The sequence below is a fragment of the Zalophus californianus genome, chromosome 8 (genome assembly GCF_009762305.2).
Source record: "Zalophus californianus isolate mZalCal1 chromosome 8, mZalCal1.pri.v2, whole genome shotgun sequence".
In the NCBI taxonomy this organism is placed as follows: domain Eukaryota; kingdom Metazoa; phylum Chordata; class Mammalia; order Carnivora; family Otariidae; genus Zalophus; species Zalophus californianus.
Genome location: NC_045602.1, coordinates 89,410,373 through 89,434,899, shown reverse-complemented (window position 1 = coordinate 89,434,899; position 24,527 = coordinate 89,410,373). Strand labels below are relative to the sequence as shown.

The window sequence follows — 24,527 nt, the reverse complement described above, 5'->3', positions numbered from 1 at the left end:
CTGAGATCATGACCTGAGCTGAAATCAAGAGTCAGAGGCTTAAATGACTGAACCACCCAGGCGCCCCAAAGACTGAAGAACTTAAAAAAACAACAACAAAAAACCCAAAACCTTAAGGTAAGATTTACTCACTTCATCAAATGGCAACTCCCAAAGGGGGTAAGGACAAACAGCAGGATGGTCCTGGCCTCTAGCCAATCCCACCTTGTATAAAAGAGTCACACACCTCTGTACAGTTTTCTTTGGTGAAGAGAGTAGTCTCATTACATGACTGCATATACCCACACGGCGCCAAGCCAAACGTGCTCATCTCCCACTACCATCCTGTTCCTGAGCCACAACCTTTGATCTGCTCCCTCAGGGCCTTTGCACTTGCTGACCTCTCTGAGTACTCTCCCGTCACATACCTGCACATTTAGCTCTCACTCCTCCAATGCCCACTGCAGCTCACTATGCATTTGCTGAAGAAATGAAATACCCACTCATGAGGACATAGGGAGGCACACATGCTCCTTCCCCAGAAATTCCCTGAGCATTTCAACCATGCAAGGAGATAAATCCTCCCATGAGGGCTGCCACTTGTACCTTCAGCTTCTTAATCCACCTCTTCACCAAGGAGAAGGCTAAATTTTTTAAACTTTAATTATGACTTTCTCTCAAAAGAAAAAGGGCCATCAAAGGAAGTGGCATCACATGTCCTGGTGCTCCTGCCATGCTGGCCCCATACTGCGCGCGCCCTCCTGCGGCGCCTCCTGCGATGTGCACACCAGCTCTCCCACCTCAGAGCTCTTGTTAGGTCACCAGCTCCCACGGCACAGACCTGGCAGCACCCAGCAGCCTGACTCCACAGCCTGCACTCTTGACTAATCAGACAGGAAGGAAGTTCAATGGCTCTGATACGAACTGGCCCTCAGGTCGTTTTCAGGATACACTGAAGTCCCAACCCCCAGCCCATCAGAATGTGACCTTATTTGGAAATAGGGTCTTTACAGAGACAATCAAGCTAAAACAAGGTCATAAGGTGGACTTCAATCCAGTAGACCTGGTGTTCCTATCAAAAGGGAAAACTGGGACACAGACACAGACAAGGACAGAGGAAGACAGTGGAAAGACACCAGGTGGAGTGCGTGACGACAGAGGCAGAGGCTGGAGTGTGCAGCTACAGGTCGAGGGACACCACAGACTCCTGGCCATCACCAGAGGCCTGGAGGAGGCCAGGAAGGACCGTGCCCAGAGTCTCAGAGAGCGTGGCCCTGCTGACACCTCGATTTCAGGCTTCCAGGCTCTAGAAGTGGGAGAGAATAAATTTCTGTTGTTTTAAGTCACGCAGTTTGTGGTATTTATTACACCTGCCCCCAGGGACCAAGGCAGCCATGCTACGGAGGTCATATTTTACTCTGGCAACGGGCCTCAGAGAAGGCTCCTGACCAGACAGAAGGCTGGCAAGGGCCTGTTTCCCGTGCTGTTTCAGATGCAGGTATCTACTCCTGCAATCTCTCTTCTGGGACACTGTCTCGTGCTGTGGGAGCTGACAGCTGCAACTTCATGTGCCCGTTCATCATCTCACAGCTGTGAAGTGAAATGACCTCAATAAAACTGAAAACCGGGGCGCCTGGGTGGCTCAGTCGTTAAGCGTCTGCCTTCAGCTCAGGTCATGATCCCAGGGTCCTGGGATTGAGCCCCGCATCGGGCTCCCTGCTCAGCGGGAAGCCTGCTTCTCTCTCTCCCACTCCCCCTGCTTGTGTTGCCTCTCTCGCTGTGTCTCTGTCAGATAAATGGATAAAAATCTTTCAAAAAAAAAAAAAAAACTCTGAAAACCCCAAACCCCGTGCCCACTCTTCAACCCCACACCCAGATTCCCTTAATTTTGCTCCTGAGACTGGAATTACCCACCCCCAGCCCCCATGCCAAACAGAAAGTGGGTGTCATCAAGGGCTGAGGGCACTTGGCTTCCACTGGCTCAGCTCTCAGGCCTCAGTGGGTTCTGGATTGGGGGAGAAGGTAGCCAAGCTACTTCCACACAACCCCACAGCTCCAAGGGAACTCCCTACCTGTGAAAACTGTTTAATGAGGATAAGCAGCTAATCCCAAAAGCTTCTAGGCCTGAGAAATTTAGAAACTGAGAAGCCAGATTCTCCTCCAGGAGGACCTCATTCCACAAAACTTGTCTTCCAGTCCACTTTTATTTCTGTTTTAGAAATAACCGTGAAAAAGAAGGCAGTGAACACGCCGAGTCCAGCAGATGCCACCAATGTGCCTTTCTTCCCATGGGGTTCCTCTGGAGAGTGGAGGTCCATGGTCGGTCCAGGGGGTCAGACAGCTCCAGAGAGGTGTGGCCAGAGGAACCACTGGTAACTACTGGTCTGAGTAAGCAAAATGCCACAAAGGGACAGGGTCAAGGGGTGCAGGAGGAAGGTGGCAGGATATGCCCAGGCCAGAACACACCTCACTCCTGCTGGCCAGGAACAGCTGGGTACCAGGGCCCTCTGACCTCCTGTGTTATCCCTTGGCCCCATGACCCTCGGGGCCCTGCTTCATTCACAGGGTTGGAGGAGGGACACAGCACAGGGCCCACAGGGCCCATGGCAAGGGCAGGAGTGAGGAGTCTGGGACAGTGACCCAGCCCCTCACTGCTAGCTATACAAGTTCAGCATCACATACAGCTTAAGTGCACAACCTGGGAACCCAATACACACATGCTGTGTCCACAGGCTCGCAAGACACATCCAGCTGCTTCAACCCCACCTCTGGCTTCCCTTCCTTCTCATTTTTCATTATTCACCCTCTGGCTGCACTGTCATTTACTGGCAACCACATACCAATGGGCATGATTTAGAGAGGATCCTGCACAAGCGGTGTTCAGTAAATAACCACTGAGGACACGACTGAATGAAAAACAACCTATTCTATCATCCCTTCTTTAGTCCACCTGCAAAATACATGATAGGGTGAGAGGCTACAGCTACTTAGCCATAATGGACACTTTTGACTGCCTGAGGATTTTAAATATCGGGGCTACTTCTCATCCCAGTCACTGAGGCACTAGAAGAGGTGTCGTGTCAACAAGGGGAGGGCAGAGGGCTCTCTGGGTTTTATCAAATTCTAACACTGTGATGGGGGCTGTAGGGGTTTCCATAAAAGGAAAGGGGGTAAGAAAGGAAAATAGCAGGGAGGTTCCTCAAAAAAATTAAAAATAGAAATACCATAGGATCCAATAATTCCACTACTACCCAAAGAAAATGAAAACACTAATTTGAAAGGATACATGCACCCCCAAGTTTACTGCAGCATTATTTACAATAGCCAAGATATGGGAGAAACCCAAGTGTCCATGAATAGATGAATGGACAAGGACAATGTAATACCCCCTCAACACACACAATTACACAGCCATAAAAAAGGACAATATCTTGCCATTTGTGACAACATGGATGGACCTAGAGGGTATAATGCTAAGTGAAATAAGTCAGGCAGAGAAAGACAAATACCGTATGATTTCTCTCATATGTGGAATCTAAAACAAAAACAAAAACAAATGAATAAACAAAAAGCAGAAACAGACCTGATCTGTTTGTAAACACAGAGAACAAACTGATGATTGCCAGAGGGGAGAGGCATGGGGGGATGAGCAAAATAGGGGAAAAGAAGTGGGAGGTACAGGCGTCTAGGTCTGGAATGAGTAAGTCACAGGGATGAAAGGCATGGCATGAGGAACATAGCCAATGATGTTGTAATCACATATATGGTAAAAGATGGTGGCTACACTCATGGTTAGCATAGCCTAATCACTATGTTGTACACCTGAAACTAATGTAATATTATGTGTCAACTACTCAAATAAAAAAATTTTAAAAGGAAGGAAAGCTATCAAGGGTTAAAAGGGCCTGTAAGAGGAAGGAGAAAGAGGACGCATAAGGATTATTATCCTGGAGAATGTTGAAGCAGGCTGGCTGGCCTTCTGCTTTAAAAACAAATACATAATTCATATATCTAACCTATTTCCCAAAAAAGGCCCAAGGTAATGTGCAGAGAGGAGCAGTTCTGTGCAGGCCTCTGAACTGAAACATTCCTTCCCACCAAGAGACGGTTCTAGATCCAAGGGCAAAGAACTGCAGAGAAGATATCTAGGCTTTATGACTCAGTAGAAAAAAGGATGAGATCTTGCCATTTGGGACAACGTGGGTAGACCCAGAGGGCATTATGCTAAGTGAAATAAGTCAGACAGAGAAAGACAAATACCATAGGATTTCACTTACATGTGGCATCTAAAAAACAAAACAAAGGAACAAGCAAACTGAAACAGACCCACAAATACAGAGAACAAATTGGTGGTTGCCAGAGGGGGAGGAGGAGGGGAGATGGGCAAAATAGGGGAAGGAGGTGAAAAGGTACAAGCTTCCAGTTAAATACACACATGGAGATGAGACATACAGCATAGGGAATACAGTCAACGCTATTGTAGTAAGTCAGTATGCTGACAGATGGTGACTATACTTACTGTGACGATCGCTGAGTAATGCATACAATTGTCAAACCTCTGTGTTGTACCCCTGAAATTAGCATCCTACTGTATACCAACTATACTTCAATCTAGTCATCTAGACTTCAAGACCACAAAATACTGGGTATCACCCACCATCACTGACAATGGAATCAGACTTTTGAACCTGAGTAGTGAAAAGCACACATACTCATGTTTATGTGTAGAGACTCAGACAAAAGAGACCTACAGGAAACAGACAGATAAGCAACAACATTAACAATTTCCTCAGAATGATTTTCATTTTCTTCTTCACTGCCATTCAGGGCTTTTCAGTTAATCTTCTGGTTTTGGAATGCTCATGTAGTTTTTGCTTATGAAAATATATTTAAAGTAGAACAATGATTCAAATCATGGGGCTATGTTTTTTCTATAGCTTATTTCTCTGATTTATGAATGTGATTTCAGATAGATTTGGTGTGAACTTAAGAATATATTCTGTGATTATGTTCTGAGACCCAAAAGACTGTTTAGACTTCCTTTAGAGTCCAGATGGAATTCACAGGATCATGATTCACATTTTGAGGAGACAAAAATGGAAGTGATACCCCAACACACTGGCCCTCCAGCACCATGGGCTGAAACTGCCAAACCACTGCAGGCCAGCCCTGGAGACCCCCATTCTCCCACAGGGTAGGCAGCACAGACAGCTAACCAATCTCCTTTACCATCCCTGCAGGAGGCGATCCCACTGCCACACAGTGGACATGGGGAAGGAAAGGGTAAGCAACTGGCATCTCCTTGTGGAGGTGGACTAGAAGAACCCAAAGTTCTGCTCCTGTGGAACATTCTACCATTTCATTAGGAAACCAACTGAACAACATTTGTGGGCTGTGTTTAAAGTAGCCCAAATAATTGATCTGAAGAAAAGCAAGTCAATTCAAATATTTGCTGGGACCCCACCATGTGGCAAAGGCACCTGCTCAAGGCACCTGGAGGCCTATAGAGTAGGAAAAGCCATTCAGAGTCCATCCTAAAGTCTGCCATCAGGGTATCTGCAACCCAGTATCTTCGTGTTTATATGTAAACCCAAACTCTCTTCTGTGCTGGACCGACTGTGGACATTTAAGGGTTAAAGTCAGAAAATCAAAACTCCCTTTATTTTAGTATGTTGTTAGTTCCTTTTAAGTTTGTGCCTCTCACACTGGCAAAAACACAGAGAGGATAAATTCCTCAAAGTTCAGCTACATTTCCATTAGAAAAATCAAATGCCTCTTGGTATACTACAAGTGTTTTATACTTATTTTAAGACACCAAATTAAAAAAACTTACTTTGGATTTACAAAGTAGTGAACACTGACCTTACTATTTCTCTTCCTCCTCCTTACTGTTCCTCTTGAGAGCAGAAATGCTCCTTTTAGCCAGTGACTTCCAAGTTTCTGTGATTAAGTCCACTGTAGACTTCATAAACCCGAACTCGTATGCCCAGGCACCTACAGAGCCTGGAGCACTGCGTTACTACAGAAGAGGGTTCTGGAACCCTGACATGCCTGGCCCCAGTGCCACCCCCTGCTTGTCCCAGGCCACAGTCACACGTGAGCGATCTCAACACCTCCTGTCTGTCCTCCCCTCATCTTCATGCTCTTCCTCCTCCTTCTTTCTCTACCAGCAACGCTGTTCCCTCTTCTCATGGCATCAGCCCCAACTTTCAAACCTCTCCTCCCAAATACACAAGGTCCAAGCCCACTCTTTGCAAACCAACAGCTAAGAGCATGCACAGAGCCCACCTCGACTGGTTCAGATGCTACGCATACCTGCACACTCAAGCTGAAGGCCATTGCTTATGGAGTACCTGCTGTGTGCCAAGCACCACGTTCTACCTTCAAACCCTAACACTCGTAGACCCAGCCTCTTCCCTCCTAGCCTCATCTTGTTGATGCTCCTTATGAGGATTATTCCCAGCAATTATGTACCTGGGAGCCCTCAGCCTTCTATTTCCTAAGCTTGAGACTTCTGGACCTTTCTCTTCCTATTTGTACAAAAGTAAATACACAGCATGGAAAAAAAAAAAAAAACACCTTTGGAACACACAAAGTCTAAGTTAACTCAGGGAGACTACAACACCTATAGAGCCAGCATATAATTCCATAGAAACCAAAGCATGTCAGGCTGATTTTTTTTTATTTTTAAAGAAAAAAGTCCTAATTATTTTTGTTTAAGGTGGTCACCTTTTAGTGGTTATCTCAGTGAGCCTCCTAGATGGCACAAGGGCAGAGCACCTCCAACACAACACCATTAACATCCTCACCCACTGCCTCTAAAGCAGGACCCCCAGCCAAGCAGGGGTTACCTGTGCACACAACTGTTAGCCCTGGAGGGCAGTGCAGTCACTGTAGCAGCCTGTAACTGGGAAGGGGCACTGGGAACTTTCTTGGTAATAGAAATGTTCTATTTCTTTTTTTAAATTTTTTTTAAGATTTTATTTATTAATTTGACAGAGAGAGCACAAGTAGGCAGAGCAGCATGCAGAGGGAGAGGGAGAAACAGGCTCCCCGCTGAGCCAGGAGCCCGACGTGGGGCTCGATCCCAGGACCCTGGGATCATGACCTGAGCTGAAGGCAGTCACTTAACCAACTGAGCCAATCAGGCATCCCAGAAATGTTCTAATTCTTGATCTGGGTGGTAGATATAAAAATATATAAATCATCATGCAAATGAATTCTTACTAAAATTCAAGGCAAAATGGGCACGTGGTACTTACCAAAATTCAAGAAAATCAGTTTGGCCTGTATCCCAGGACATAGTTTGATGAGAAATGGAATGGCAACATACAACCCCAAAACACAGAGAAGTATCTTCCTCAGTCGGAACCACAGGCCCTTTCGCCTGCAAGAGAAGAGCAATTAACAGGTCAAAGACTGGAGGTGCAATTTTGCTCCCGTTTATTAACAGCATTATCAAAATCACTAACCAAAATCTACATGTCGCTTTCCCCACAATAACTGTGCCAGTAATAAGACTAGCATCCCACCTGCTTTTGTTAAAAAATTATTTTAGACAGTCTTTCAATCTGAGCTTAGAACTCTACTGCGCGGAAAGGGGGAGGGTACAGTTTCTCCTGAAAGCCAGCGGACCATCCTGATGATCTCCTGTGCTTGCCCTGGAATCAGAACACAGCACAGACATCAGTCAGCTCCCCAGCAAGTGCCCAACCTGAAGTCAGAGAGTAGCGGCAGCTTCATCTGGGGAAAGTGGCTGGCTCTAGGCCGCATGATCGCTGTCCTGTAAGCCAGCCACAGGCATGCGCTGCCCGCTGGCTCCTTGTAGGAAGCTGAAATATCAACAGAACCTGCCCAACCAGGTCTGGGGAGCGAGCTGGGGGCTGACAGTGAGACTGTAGCCGACACTGCCTGTCCTTGCATTCCAGCCCACATTCCATCTGGCACCACCGGATGGAGGCCCCTTCTCCAGGCAACGTAGGCCAGGTCTCCAGACCCTCTTCTAAGCCCACGCAGCTCCAAGACTTCCTTATCTTATTCCTGATGCCTTTTCAAAAATGTCCCTAGTCCAGAGATTCTAAACTCCTTGGACTAAGTGTTTTTCTATAACTAGAAAACTAAAGCCCCCAAAGAGCTTCTGTTTACACGGTTTATATTTATCACTATTTGTCATGTGAGAAGTTAAAATACAATTTAAAAATATTTATTCATGCATCTAATAACAAGAAAGCCATTAAATGTTAATATAATTAACATTTGTTATTTAAAAAGTGATTATATTTTCCAACACAAAAACTTTTAGTGAGGAGAGCAGCATTAACATTTTTACAAATTTCTTTAAGCAAGATAGCTTAATAAAAGACAGATGGATTCTCATATCTTTCTGCATCCAATCTGTTGCGATACCACACATCAGGCAGCAACTGGAAAACTCTGAGACAATGAGTAAAAAAGGCAAATAATATCTTTGGGTTATTATGAAAATCATTCTAACCTTGTGGACACTCTGAAAGGATCTTGGGGAGGACCCTTGGAAACCGCTGCTCTAACTTATGAACCAAGTCTAAACCTGAGTGGGGCTAAGTATTTACTTCTGGACTGTTTCCAAAATAACTATTTAAAGTGGTTTTAAACATATAACAGGACCTGCTGACACATGCAATAATATGGATGCATCTCAAAAGCATTCTGCTAAATAAGACAGACACAAAAGACTACATACTGTATGATTCCGTTTATCTAAAATTCTAGAAGAGACAAAACTATAGGGACAGACAAACAGAACAGTGGTGGCTGGGGATGGAGGGAGATTGCAAGGGGCACACAGGGAACTTTTAGAGTAATCAAAATAATTTATCTTGATTGTAGTTACACATTTGTATGTGTAAATAATACCTCAGCAAAGCTGATGACAAACATGCATATCTGACAGTATAACTCATTCACTCATTCACCTGGTTTACTCAGTGCTAGCACTCTTTGGGCAGCAGACACTAAGGGAAGCAAAGGAAGGCCTCTGCATCCATGCTGTGCTCAGCTCAGTGGGGCAGACACAGAGCTCTGAGAGAAGCACGTGGTGCAGGGTAATCTGACCCAGTCTGGGCTGCCAGGGAAGGGGCCACTGGGAGGAACACTAAGTTAGGAATATAGGAGTTAACTAGATGATGTAGAAGAATAGTCTAAAATGGCATCTTAAATTCCATGCACAATCTGCCCTTCCAGTGATGAAGGGTATTACAACATTGTGGTTAAAGGTGCTGGCTCTGAAGTCAGATGGTCTAGTCTAACTTCTAACCTACCACTTACTAGCTGTGCAATCCTGGATAAATTACTTAATCTCTCTGAGCTGTGGTTTCTTCCTTACACCGAGGGCATAAAAGTGGTACCTCCTTTGTGGGGCTCCAGGAAGGATTACACACAATAATGCATATAGAGTACACATATGAGTTCCGGGTCCACAATATATCTAAGCTGTCATCACCATCTTCTTACTCTCATTAAGGGAAAGAGCAGGGACTGGGCATAGTAATGGGCCTGAAAGGGAAGGACACAATGTGAGAGGTCCGAAGAGGCCAAGAAGAACTCGGGACTTCATTCTGAGAGAAAATGGAGAGCCCATAAAAAAGAAAATAGCCTGCAATCAAATGCACAACCATCAAATGCCAGATGCGAAGTTCATGCTTAGGTCCTCTGCTTTGGCCACATTGGCCATTCCTATGTCCCTTGCACAATTTGGTCACTCACCCTCTAGAGCCTGCATAAATCTGGCCATTATAAAGTGTTCACGCAACTTGTAATTTTATGTCCTCAGAGCAAGGAAAGCATATGTCCACACAAAGACTTGATCAAAAACACTCACGGGGGGCACCTGGGTGGCTGGGTGAGTGGAGCATCTGACTCTTGGTTTTGGCTCAGATCCTAACCTTGGGGGTCATAGGATTGAGCCCCACATCAGGCTCTGTGCTCAGCGTGGAGTCTGCTCGGGGTTCTTTCTCTCCCTCTCCCTCTGCCCCTCCCTCCGCTAGTGCTCATGCTCTCAGATAAATAAAAAAAACAAAAACAAAACAAAAAAAACCACTCATGAAAGTTTTATTCAAAATAGCCATTGAGGGGTTCCTGGGTGGCTCAGATGGTTAAGCATCTGCCTTCAGCTCAGGTCATGAGCCTTGCATCGGGATCCCTGCTCGGCGGGAAGCCTGCTTCTCCTTCTCCCTCTCCCACTCTCCCTGCTTGTGTTCCCTCTCTTGCTGTGTCTCTGTCAAATAAATAAAATCTTAAAAAAAAAATAGCCATCGAGATAATACAAATGTCTATCAACAGGTGAATGGATAAGCAAACCATGATTTGTCCTTAGAATGGAATAGTACACAGCAAGAAAAAGGAGCCAGCTATGGATACATGCAACCATGTGGATGAACCTCAAAATAACTATGCTGAGTGAGGGGTGCCTGGCTGGCACAGTAAGAGGAGCATGTAACTCTTGATCTCGGGGTCATGGAGGGAGAGATTACATTAAAAAATAAAATTAAATTAAAAAAAAAAACAAACCTATGCCGAGTGAAAGAAGCCCAATAAGATGGCCAGGACAGCAAGAGACTTCTACTCTGATACATCATTTCACCTAAAAAGTGTTCCTGTTCATTAGTAAAACCAGCATTGTTTTTTCTGTGCTGTTTCAGGGTTCTGCTTCCTCCACAGACAGTGGCTTTTCATCTTCCTCATATTTCAAAATAGTTTATATAAGATAGGAACTGTCTGTTCCTTATAAAGTTAGAAGAATTTATCAAGAAAAAAACAAGAGAGAAGGAGAATATAAACAACGTCTGGAAAAATATATCATTTTAATTTCTTTTTTTTTATTTTAAAGATTTTATTTATTTGACAGAGACACACAGTGAGAGAGGGAACACAAGCAGGGGGAGTGAGGCAGGGAGAAGCAGGCTTCCCGCCAGCAGAGAGCCCGATGCGGGGCTCGATCCCAGGACTCTGGGATCATGACCTGAGCCAAAGGCAGACGCTTAACGACTGAGCCACCCAGGCGCCCCTTTAATTTCTTCTTAATTATTACCTACTTCTTGTGATAATTTTGTTCATTTTCTCAGAAATTCCCTAGTTGCAAACCTCCACTTATTGCTGGTAGTACTGCTCTTAATGTAGTTACTCCTTGCTAGAAGATTCCCTGTTCTTGATTACTAATAAGAATGAACATTTCCCACACAGCTGAGGAAAGAGTCACCTCCATTTATTACCTGCATGTGACCTGGAATAATCATGGAGGCCCACCTTTCTCTACAGTACACACACCCACACGCAGAGGAACAACTTTTGCGATAGGCTGTACAATGATTCAGTGTGCTTGTCTTTAAAGGTTACTCATATTATCAGTACCATAAACAGATAACAGATACCATAATCAGTACCATAAACAGATTTCTATGTCAAGAAATAGAAAGGAACTGTAAAAATAAATACAATGAATGGATTTAGGATATAGCCCAACAGTTGTGTTCTTGGGCATTTATTCCAGAGAAATGAAGACTTATTTCATGCAGAAACTTGTACATGAATGTCTACAGCAGCTCTATTCATAATAGCTCCAACTCAGATGCCTTTCAAGAGGTGAGTGGATAAACAAATTGTCCATACTGACCATGGAACACTACTCAGCAATAAAAAAGAACTATCGATTGTGCAACAACTTGGATGAACCTGGGAAATATACTGGGTTTAAAAAGTCAGTCAATCCCAAAAGGTCACATGTTATGTAAGTCCATCTATAAAAATGTTCTTGAAGTGACAAAGTGATAGAGATGGAGACGAGATTAGTGGTTGCCCTGGTTTAGGGATGGGAGGGCGGGGATAGGGGTGGCAATAAAGGGGTAGCATGAAAGAGTCGGGTAGGGATGGTACAGGTGAGCACCTTTATGTGATAGTGGTTCCATGAAGCTACCCATGTAATGAGACTGCACAGCGTTACACACACACACACACATACACACACACACACGATGAGTGTATTTTTAACTGGTGGAATCTGAATAAGCTCTATGGATTGCATCAATGTCAATCTCCTAGGGCTGATTTAGTACTATAGTTGTGTTAGATGTTACCACAAACTGAAGGAGGTTGGGGGATGGGAACACTGGACATTACTGTATATTTCTGTGCGATTCCTAGGAATCGATAATTAACAAAACAAAAACAAAATAATGGAAAAAAGTCAGTCACAAAATCTAAAAAATAGCAAGTAAAATATAAATAATCATTAATAAATCTGACCAATTTGCTGGATTTCATGTTCTCTCAATCTGTCCAAGTAAATATTAGCCCCATTTTCACAGAGCACACAGCAAGTTCCAAGGAGCTGAGTAACCTACTCCCAGACAAGAAGCCTGGCATAGTGTGTGGGGGCTGGCCAAGATGACCTCTGCCCCCACATCCCTCCAGGCCTATGAGCATCCTACCTGCCTTCATCCTGGTCTTTCTTTCTGGAAAAGCAGCCCAAATCAGAGCACTCAACGTGCAATCTGAGATTTTCTCTCAAATCATAGATCTGTAGATATTTTCTGACAGGGGACTTTTTAACAAATTATTCTAGAAAAAGACAATTTGTGCAATTTACAACTTCCTGCTGCCTAGAAGGGTAGATCCCAAAGCAACCCTTGGCTGAACTGGTTGGTAATGATGTGAGAGGGACCAAGACCTGTACCTCAGAGGGAAGGAGGGGTGGAGAAGGGCCAAGGAAAGGCCAAGGAGTCTGGGGAAGGAAGCCTGGAGCCCTCAAAGAGACGGGGAGGCTGCAGGCTGTCATTCAGTCAGTTCCAGTGTGGTACTCGTAAAAGAACAAACAGATCAATGGAACATAGCAGTGAGCCCAGAAATAGAGCCACATAAATATAGTTAACTGATCTCTGACAATAGTGCAAGAGTAATAAAATGGGGAAAAAAGAGTCTGGTCCACAGATGGTGCTGTAATAACTGGACATCCACATGCAAAAAAATGAATCTAGACACACACTTACACCCTTCACAAAAATAAACTCATAAATGGCGCATAGAGCTAAACGTACAAAGTGAAGCTATAAAACTCCTACAAGATGGCAGAAGAAAATGTAGGTGACTTTGGGGAGGGTGATGACTTGTTAGATAATCATATCGAAGGTACAATCCACCAAAGAAATAATTGATAAGTTAGACTTTATTATTAAAATTAACAACTTCTGTTCTGCCAAAGACAGCATGAAGAGAATGAGAAGAGGGTCACCTGGGTGGCTCAGTCGGTTAAGCATCTGCCTCCGGCTCAGGTCAAAATGTCAGGGTCCTGGGATCAAGCCCCGTGTCTGGTCCCCTGCTCAGCATGGAGTCGGCTTCTCCCTCTCCCTCTGCCCTTCCCCCACCTGCTTGTGCTCACTCTCTCTCAAGTGAATAAAATTCTTAAAAAAATGAGAGAATGGGAAGAGAAGCCACACACTGGGAGAAAATATTTGCAAAAGACATATCTGATAAAGGACTATTGTCTAAAATACACAAAGGACTCTTAAAACTCAACAATGAGAAAACAACTCAATTTAAAAAAGGGCAAGAGACTTGAACAGACACCTCATCAAAAAAGATATGTAGATGAGAAGTAAGCCTGTGAAAAGATGTTGAACATCATATGTCATTGGGGAATTTGAAATTAAAACAATGAGATACCACCAGACACATATTACAATGGACAAAACACAAAATACTGACAACGCCAAATGCTGATGAGGACATGGAGTAACAAGGACTCTCACTCATTGCTGGTGGGAATGCAAAATGGTACAGTCTCATTGGGAGACAGTTTGGAGCTTTCTTGCAAAACTAAATACACTCTTACCATACCATCTAGCAATCACACTCCTTGGTATTTACCCAAATGAGTAGAAAACCTAAGTCCACGCAAAAACCTGTTCACAAATATTTATAGTAGCCTAAAGTTGGAATCAATGAAGATGTCCTCCAGTAGGTAAATGGATAAACAAACTGTGGTACATCCAATCGGATGTTATTTAGCTTAAAATGAAATGAGTTATTTAGCCACGAAAGAACTTGGAGAAAACTTAATATTGTGGAACTTGTTGCTGAGTGAAAGAATCCAATCTGAAAAGGCTACATACTGTATGACCACAACTATACGACACCTTGCAAAAGACAAAACTATGGAGACAGTAAAAAGATTAGTGGCTGCCAGGGGTTAGCAGGGATGGAAGGATAAACAGGCAGAGCACAGAGGATTTTTAGGTCAGTGGAACTATTCATTACACATTTGCTAAAACCCATGAATGTACAACACCAAGTGGAACCCGAATGTAAACTACAGAATCTGGGTGATGATGATGTGTCACTGTAGGCTCACTGACTATAATAAATGTTCTATAGTGGTGCAGGATGTTGGCTGCTTGGGAGGTTGCGTGTGTGGGGGTAGAGGTAGCCTGGAAGTGTCTGTACTTCCTGCTCGATTTTGCTGTGAATCTGAAGTTGTTCTAAAAGCAAAGTTTAAGATCCTCAAACTCATAGAATCAGAATAGAATGGCGGTTGTCAGGGGTGGCAAGGAGTGGGAACTGGGATTTATTAATCAAATGCATCAAGTCTCAATCACACAAGATAAATAAGTTCAAGAGATCAACATTGTCCCTATAGTTAACAATACTGCATTGTATACTTCACATCTTATTAAGAGAGTAGATATGTTAAGTGTTCTTATGACAATAAAATAAAACTTAAAAATAAAGTTTTTCTTAAGCGAACAACAACAAAAATGTTGCTTGTAGCTATCAAGTGTTTTGGGACTCCCCAGGAAACCTGAAGCCAAGGGTGAGAAATGAGGACACTGCTGAGTGGCAATCAGTGGTTAGTAACTGTAGATGGAACCAACAGTATATAGACACTAAGAAATTCACAGAACAAGTGGAAACTATTTTGTTTTGAAAACTCCATAGCTCTTATGTTAGAATATTTATACCATTATTTTAATTAGAAAGTTCTAGACTTGTAAATAATTAAGTTCTGTAAGAGTTCTATAACTAAAGGACAAGGTTTTTGTAATCTGGAAATATAGTCTACATGGTGTTCTCAGCAGGGTACTCCCTAGAATCTCCTGGCTCCCCGACTGCAACGGTGCTCTATCTGCCTGTAAAGTGTGCCCCCTTGGGAGCACACTTCTTTCCCTCTCATCCTGGGATCTTTTCCTTATACAGGACATGAGTTTCTAGATTGCTGATGCTATTTCTTGATATGAATACAGGCACACCTCATTTTAGCATGCTTTTTGCTTTACTGTGCTTTGCAAATATTGAGTTTTTTACAAATTGAAGGTTTGTGGCAACCTGCATCAAGCAAATTTCTTCGTGCCATTTTTCCAAAAGTATCTGCTCCCTTCATGTCTCTGTGTCACATTTTGGTAAGCTTCACTATATTTCAATCATTTCATTATTATTATATTTATTATGGTGACCTCTGATCAGTGATTATGACTTGCTGAAAGCTCAGATGATGGTTAGCATTTTTTAGCATAATTTTTAATTAAGTTACATACATTTTTCAGACACAATGCTATTGTACACTTAATAGACAAGAGTATAAACATCACATTTATATAACTTTAACTTTTATATGCACTGGGAAACCAAAAAATTTGATTAGCTTTATTGCAGTATTTGTTTTATCGGTGGTCTACACCTAAACCCGTATACACCTACAACATATGCCTGTATTTAATAATTAAGTACACATTCTTTTAATACCTGGGAGTATAAGTTCTCATAATGAAATTTAATTTCTCTAGATTTTATTTCAATCAGTGCTATAGTCAATAATAAATCTTGTCAGCAATTCAAAATCTTTTTAAAAGGTGTACAGAGAAAAAAAGTCTATTACACTTGCATAATCAGCAAGATAAAAATATTTCATTTAAAAAAAATTCAAACATAAATAAAAAATTGATTAACAAATCCAAGAGCTTAGGGATCAGAAAAGTGAGGTAACCCCATATGAGAAAATTTCTTTTAATAGTATCACGTGCTTTGCTAAGCTAATAAAATTTGTGTAATTCAATGATACAGACTATTTTGTCAGAAAACATAGTGACAATCTTCTCAAATTGTTAGAAAAAAAAATGAATGAAACCTATAACCAAAGAAGGTACTGGGTAAAGCTATGGAAGAATTAAATCCCTGGGAGGGGGGAGGAGCACGATGGCGGAGGAGTAGGAGACCTGGATTTTGTCTGGTCCCAGGAATTCAGAGGGATAGGGATCAAACCATTCTAAACACCTACGAACTCAACAGGAGATCGAAGAAAAGAATAGCAGCAACTCTCTGAATAGAAAAGCAAGCACTTTCTGGAAGGTAGGATGTACGGAGAAGTGAATCCGAGGCGATATTCGGGAAGACAGATGGTGGGGGAGGGGGCCTCCGTCGGCCGCTTCTGGCAAGTGATAGAGCCACGGAGCCCCAAATCGGAAATTTTGGAAGTCGGCTCCACTGAGGGACGTTGCTCCAGTGGCTAAGCAGGGGGTGGAACCCTCTCTGGAACACTGTGGTCTCAGGACCCTCGGGATCACAGAAAGACCGGGGGTGCCTGAGTGCGGCAGAGCTCCCAGGTATCGGAGCCAGGAAGCTGGCTGCAGAGACAGAGCCGAGGCGTGGGCTCTCAGCTCGGGGTTGCCATAAACCATGATCAGTGGCACAGTCGGGCCACTGCTCCTCCAGCAGGGATGCAACAAGCGGCAGATCCAGGGAGACTTCCCTACCTCTCCCAGGAGGAGCGGTGCGGGAGCGCACCGCAGGGATCTCCTGGGTTTGGAGACTCTACAAGGGGTCAGATGCCAGAGATAGAAATGATCAGTCACTGCCAGGGTGAGCACGGAGTATAACCAGAGACGGGAGTGATTGACTGCTTTTCTCTGGGGGCTCACTGAGGAGTGGGGCCCCAAGTTCTGGCTCCTCTGGGGCGGAGATTAGGAGGGCCACCATTTCCACTCTCCTCCTCCAAAGCTGTGCGGAAAGCTTGCAGGGAACAAAAGCTCCCCAGAGCTAACCCAAGCAGATTACTTAGCCCGGACCGGAAAGGGCAGGGCAATTCCGCCTCTGGCAAAGACATTTGGGAAGCACGGCAACAGGCCCCTCCCCCAGAAGATCAGCAAGAACAGCCAGCCAAGACCAAGTTTACCGATCAATCAGAACGGCAGAACTCCGGCACTAGGGGAATACTGCACATAGAATTCATGGCTTTTTTCCCGATTCTTTAGTCTTTTAAAGGTAATTTTTAAAATTTTCTTTATTTTTTCTTTTTCTATTTTTTTAAATTTTTCTTTTTCCCTTTTTCAACCAACATCTTATCTTACCAATTTTTGAAAAAATCTTTTTAAATTTTTTTAGAGTCATATCCCTTAATTGTAGTTAACCTTATTTTTTGTGTACATATATGTTTTTCTCTCTTTAAAATTTTGGGATACAGTTTCTTCTAACAGACCAAAATATACCCTAGTGTATGGCTTTGTTATAGTCTCCTGCCTGATCACATTCTTTTTTTTTATTTTTCTTCTTTCTTTTTTCAACCAACTTCTTATCAATTCCTTTTATAAAATCTTTTATAATTTTCCTCTTTATAATCATATTCCAGCCCTTCATCATATTGCCCTTAGAAAAACATAAGTTTTTCTTTCCTTAAAACTTTGGGAGGCAGTTTCTTCTAACAGACCAGAATACGCCCAAAATCTAGTGTGTGACTCTGATCTATTCACCTGCATGATCCTATTTTTTTTTTCTTTCCCTTTCTTTCCCCCCTGGTTTCAGGTCTCTTCTGATTTGTTTCATGTATATTTTTCTGGGGTCGTTGTTACCCTGTTAGCATGCTGTTCTCTCATTCATCTATTCTCCTATGGACAAAATGACAAGATGGAAAAAGTCACCTCAAAAAAAAAGAACAGGAGGCACTACGGACTGCCACGGACCTAATCAATACAGACGTTAGTAAGATGTCAGAACTGGAGTTCAGAATGACGATTTTAAAGATACCAGCTGGGCTTGAAAAAAGCATGGAAGATACTAGAGAATCCCTTTCTGGAGAAATAAATGAAATCTAACCAAGTTGAAATCAAAAAGGCTATTAATGAGGTGCAATAAAAAATGGAGGCTCTAACTGCAGGATAAATGAGGTAGAAGAGAGAATTAGTGATATAGAAGACCAAATGAGAGAGAATAAAGAAACTAAGAACATGAGAGATAAACAACTACTGGATCACGAGGGCAGAATTTGAGAGATAAGCGATACCATAAGACAAAACAATATTAGAATAATTAGGATCCCAGAAGAAGAGGAAAGAGACAGAGGGGCAGAAGGTATATTGGAGCAAATTATTGCAGAGAACTTCCCTAATTTGGGGAAGGAAATGGGAGGGCATTTAAGTTCAGGAGGCACAGAGAACTCCCCTTAAAATCCATAAAAATAGGTCAACACCCCGACATATAACAGTGAAAGTTGCAAATCTCAAAGACAAAGAGAAAATCCTGGGGGCAGCTCAGGACAAGAGGTCTGTAACCTACAAGGGTAGAAATATTAGACTGGCAGCAGACCTATCCACAGAGACCTGGCAGGCCAGAAAGGACTGGCATGATATATTCAGGGTGCTAAATGAGAAAAATAATGGAGCCAAGAATACTTTATCCAACTTGGCTGTCATTCAAAATGGGAGAGAAAAAGCTTCCAGGACAAACAAACAGAAACTGAAAGGATTTGTGATCATTAAACTAGCCCTGCAAGAAATATTAAAAGGGATTCTTTGAGTGAAGAGAGAGCCCAAAAGTAACATAGACCAGAAAGGAATAGAGAGAATATACAGTAACAGTCACCTTACAGGCAATACAATGGCACTAAATTCATCTTTCGGTAGTTACCCTGAAACCCCAATCAAAAGACACAGGCTATCAAACTGGATAAAAAAACAAGACCCATCGATATGTTGCCTGCAAGAGACTCGTTTTAGACCCAAAGACACCTCCAGATTGAAAGTGAGGCAGTGGAAAACCATTTACCACGCTAATGGACATCAAAAGAAAGCTGAGGTGGCAATCCTTATATCAGACAAGTTAGATTTTAAACTAAAGACTGTAATAAGAGATGAGGAAGAACACTATATCCTATTTAAAAGGTCTATCCAACAAGAAGATCTAACAACTGTAAATATCTATGCCCCTAACATGGGAGCAGCCAATTATATAAGGCAATTAATAACAAAATCAAAGAAACACATCGACAAGAATACAATAATAGTAGGAGACTTTAACACCTCCCTCATTGAAATAGACAGATCATCTAAGCAACGGATCAACAAGGAAATAAAGGCTTTAAATGACACACTGGACCAAATGGACTTCACAGATATACTCAGAACATTCCATCCCAAAGCAACAGAATACACATTCTTCTCTAGTGCCTATGGAACATTCTCCAGAATAGATCACATCCTGGGTCACAAATCAGGTCTCAACCAGTACCAAAAGATTGGGATCATTCCCTGCATATTTTCAGACCACAATGCATTGAAACTAGAACTCAATCACAAGAGGAAAGGTGGAAAGAACTCAAATACATGGAGGCTATAGAGCATCCTACTAAAGAATGAATGGGTCAACCAGGAAATTAAAGAAGAATTTAAAAAAATTCATGGAAACCAATTGAAATGAAAACACAACTGTTCAAAATCTTTGGGATGCAGCAAAGGTGGTCCTAAGAGGAAAATATATAGCAATAAAGCCTTTCTCAAGAAACAAGAAAGGTCTCAAATACACAACCTAACCCTACACCTAAAGGAGCTGGAGAAAGAACGGCAAATAAAGCCTAAACCCAGCAGGAGAAGAGAAATAATAAAGATCAGAGCAGAAATCAATGAAATAGAAACCAAAAGAAAGTAGAACAGATGAACAAAACTAGGAGCTGGTTCTTTTAAAAGAATTGATAAGATTGATAGACCCTGGCCAGACTTATCAAAAAGAAAAGAGGGGGGGCGGAGCAAGATGGCGGAGGAGTAGGAGACCTAGATTTTGTCTGGTCTCAGGAATTCAGCTGAATAGGGGTCAAACCATTCTGAACACCTACGAACTCAACAGGAGATCGAACAGGAGAGTAGCAACAACTCTCTGAACAGAGAAGCGACCACTTACTGGAAGGTAGGACGTGCGGAGAAGTGAATCCGAGGCGATATTCGGGAGGATAGACGGCGGGGGAGGGGCCTCCGCCGGCCGCTTCTGGCAAGTGATAGAGCCGCGGAGCACAAAATCGGACCTTTTAAAAGTTGGCTCGGCGGAGGGACGTCGCTGCAGTGGCTAAGCGGGGGGTGGAACCCTCCCGGGACAGTGTGGTCTCAGGACCCTTGGGGTCACAGAGAGACCGGGGGTGCCTGCGTGCGGCAGAGCTCCCAGGTGTCGGGGCGGGGAAGCCGGCTGCAGATACGGAGCAGAGTCGTGGGCTCTCAGCTCGGGGTTGCCATAAACTGTGATCTGCGGCCCAGTCGGGGCACGGCTCCCCCAGCAAGGACCCAACAAGCAGCAGATCCGGGGAGACTCCCCTTCCTTCCCGGGGAGGAGCGGTGCGGGAACGCACTGCAGGGATCTGCTGGGTTTGGAGACTCCGAGCGGGGTCGGGTGCCAGAGATAGCAACGCTCGATCACAGGCCGGGTGAGCACGGAGTGCGGCCAGAGACCGGGGACACGGGAGTGACTGCTTTTCTCTGGGGGCGCACTGAGGAGTGGGGCCCCGAGTTCTCGGCTCCTCCGGGCGGAGACTGGGAGGCCGCCATTTTCGCCCTGGTCCTCCAAAGCTGTACCCAGAGCTTGCAGGGAACAAAAGCTCCTGAGAGCAAACTGGAGCAGCTTCCTTAGCCCGGACCGACAAGGGCGGGGCAATTCCGCCTCCGGCAAAGACATTTGGAAACCACAGCAACAGGCCCCTCCCCCAGAAGATCAACACAAACAGCCAGCAAGCCAAGACCAAGTTGATCGATCAAGGAGAATAGGAGAACTCCAGCGCTAGGAGAATACTGCACATAGATTCATGGCTTCTTTTTTTTTTTTTTTTTTTTTTTACCATGATTCATTATTTCATCAAAGTTAATTTTTGTTGACTTTTTTTTATTTTTCTTTTTCCCTTTTTCAACCACATCTTATAAATCCCTTTTTAAAAAAAAAAAAAACATTTTTTATTTTTTTTTCATTTTTAGAGTCATATTTTATCCCTTCATAGTAGTTATCCTTGTTTTTGGCATATATATATAAGTTGTTCTCTCTTTAAAATTTTGAGGAACAGTTTCTTCTAACAGATCAAAATATACCCTAAACTACTAGTGTATGGCTTTGTTCTAGTCTCCTGCCTGAACACATTCTCTCCCTTTTTCCTTTTTTTTTTTTTTTTTTCCTTAAATCTCCTTTCTTTTTTCAAACATCTTACCAAGTCCTTTTATAAAATCTTTTATAATTTTCATCTTTACAGTCATCTTCCATCCCTTCATTGTATCAACCCTTATTTTGTACATATATGTCTTTCTTCCTTTAAAATTTTAGGAGGCCCTTTTTTCTAACAGACCAAAATACGCCCAAAATCTAGTGTGTGGCACTGATCTATGCACTAGCCTGATCATATTTGATCATATTCTGCCTTTTTTGAATTGTTTTGTTTTTGTTTTTATCTTTTTTTTCTTTTTCTCTTTCTTTTTTCTTTCTTTCCCTTTCTTTTCCCCTGGTTTCAGGTCTTTTCTGATTTGTATACAGTATATTTGCTGGGGACGTTGTAAACCTGTTAGCCTTTTGTTCTCTCATTCATCTATTCTCCTCTGGACAAAATGACAAGACGAAAGAAATCACCTCAGCAAAAAGAACAAGAGGTAGTCCCGTCGGCCAGGGACCTACTCAATACAGACATTAGTACGATGTCGGACCTAGAGTTCAGAATCATGACTTTAAAGATACTAGCTGGGCTTGAAAAAAGCGTGGAAGTTATTAGAGAAACCCTTTCTGGAGAAATAAAAGAACTAAAATCTAACCAAATCGAAATCAAAAAGGCTATTGATGAGGTGCAATCAAAAATGGGGGCACTAAATGCTAGGATAAATGAGGCAGAAGAGAGAATCAGCGATATAGAAGACCAAATGATAGAAAATAAAGAGGCTGAGAAAAAGAGAGAGAAACAACTACAGGATCACGAGGGCAGAATTCGAGAGATAAGTGATACGATAAGACGAAACAACATTAGAATAATTGGGATCCCAGAAGAAGAAGAGAGAGAGAGAGGGGCAGAAGGTATATTGGAGCAAATTATAGCAGAGAACTTCCCTAATGTGAGGAAGGAAACAGGCATCAAAATCCAGGAGGCACAGAGAACCCCTCTCAAAATCAATAAAAATAGGTCAACACCCCGACATCTAATAGTAAAACTTATGAGTCTCAGAGACAAAGAGAAAATCCTGAAAGCAGCTCGGGAGAAGAGATATGTAACCTACAATGGTAGAAACATTAGATTGGCAACAGACTTATCCACAGAGACCTGGCAGGCCAGAAAGGACTGGCAAGATATCTTCAGAGCACTAAACGAGAAAAATATGCAGCCAAGAATACTATATCCAGCTAGGCTATCATTGAAAATAGAAGGAGAGATCAAAAGCTTCCAGAACAAACAAAAACTAAAGGAATTTGCAAACACGAAACCAGCCCTCCAAGAAATATTGAGAGGGGTCCTCTAAGCAAAGAGAGAACCTAAAAGCAGCAAAGAGCAGAAACGAACACAGACAACAGACAGTTAACAGTCACCTTACAGGTAATACAATGGCACTAAATTCATACCTTTCAATAGTTACCCTGAATGTAAATGGGCTAAATGCCCCAATCAAAAGACACAGGCTATCAGATTGGATTAAAAAACAAGACCCATCAATATGCTGTCTGCAAGAGACTCATTTTACACCCAAAGACACCCCCAGATTGAAAGTGAGGGGGTGGAAAACCATTTACCATGCTAATGGACACCAAAAGAAAGCTGGGGTGGCAATCCTTATATCAGACAAACTAGATTTTAAAACAAAGACTGTAATAAGAGATGAGGAAGGACACTATATCCTACTTAAAGGGTCTATCCAACAAGAAGATCTAACAATTGTAAATATCTATGCCCCGAACATGGGAGCATCCAATTATATAAGGCAATTAAGAAGAAAAGCAAAGAAACACATTGACAACCATACAATAATAGTGGGGGACTTTAACACCCCCCTGACTGAAATGGCCAGATCATCTAAGCAAAAGATCAACAAGGAAATAAAGACTTTAAATGACACACTGGACCAAATGGACTTCACAGACATATTCAGAACGTTCCATCCCAAAGCAACGGAATACACATTCTTCTCTAGTGCCCATGGAACATTCTCCAGAATTGATCACATCCTAGGTCACAAATCAGGTCTCAATCGGTACCAAAAGATTGGGATCATTCCCTGCATATTTTCAGACCACAATGCTTTGAAACTAGAACTCAACCACAAGAGGAAAGTTGGAAAGAACTCAAATACATGGAGGCTAAAGAGCATCCTACTAAAGAATGAATGGGTCAACCAAGAAATTAAAGAAGAATTAAAAAAATTCATGGAAACCAATGAAAATGAAAACACAACTGTTCAAAATCTTTGGGATACAGCAAAGGCAGTCCTGAGAGGAAAGTATATAGCAATACAAGCCTTTCTCAAGAAACAAGAAAGGTCTCAAATACACAACCTAACCCTACACCTAAAGGAGCTGGAGAAAGAACAGCAAAGAAAGCCTAAACCCAGCAGGAGAAGAGAAATCATAAAGATCAGAGCAGAAATCAATGAACTAGAAACCAAAAGAACAGTAGAACAGATCAACGAAACTAGGAGCTGGTTCTTTGAAAGAATTAACAAGATTGATAAACCCCTGGCCAGACTGATCAAAAAGAAAAGAGAAATGACCCAAATCAACAAAATCATGAATGAAAGAGGAGAGATCACAAGCAACACCAAAGAAATACAAACAATTATAAGAACATATTATGAGCAACTCTATGCCAGCAAATTAGATAACCTGGAAGAAATGGGTGCATTCCTAGAGATGTATCAACTACCAAAATTGAACCAGGAAGAAATAGAAAACCTGAACAGACCTATAACCACTAAAGAAATTGAAACAGTCATCAAAAATCTCCCAAGAAACAAAAGCCCAGGGCCAGATGGCTTCCCAGGGGAATTCTATCAGACATTTCAAGAAGAATTAATACCTATTCTCCTCAAACTGTTCCAAAAAATAGAAATGGAAGGGAAACTTCCAAACTCATTTTATGAGGCCAGCATTACCTTGATCCCAAAACCAGACAAAGACCCCATCAAAAAAGAGAATTACAGACCAATATCCTTGATGAACATGGATGCAAAAATTCTCACCAAAATACTAGCCAATAGGATCCAACAGTACATTAAAAGGATTATTCACCACGACCAAGTGGGATTTATTCCTGGGCT

General features: G+C 42.7%; 1 protein-coding gene across 4 annotated transcripts in view; it reads right to left on the bottom strand.

Moving 5' to 3' along the window:
• The window catches only part of ABHD12 (abhydrolase domain containing 12, lysophospholipase), a 98,515-nt gene that overhangs the window by 28,307 nt on the left and 45,681 nt on the right, over nucleotides 1–24,527 (bottom strand). For 3 of the 4 annotated variants that reach the window (XM_027622805.2, XM_027622803.2, XM_027622806.2), the window contains exon 2: nucleotides 7,242–7,366. In XM_027622805.2, coding sequence (XP_027478606.1) covers nucleotides 7,242–7,366 — 125 coding nt within the window. Of the gene's footprint in view, nucleotides 1–7,241; nucleotides 7,367–7,693; nucleotides 7,781–24,527 lie in introns of those variants that run through there. The other variant, XM_027622804.2, reaches the window with a different exon arrangement.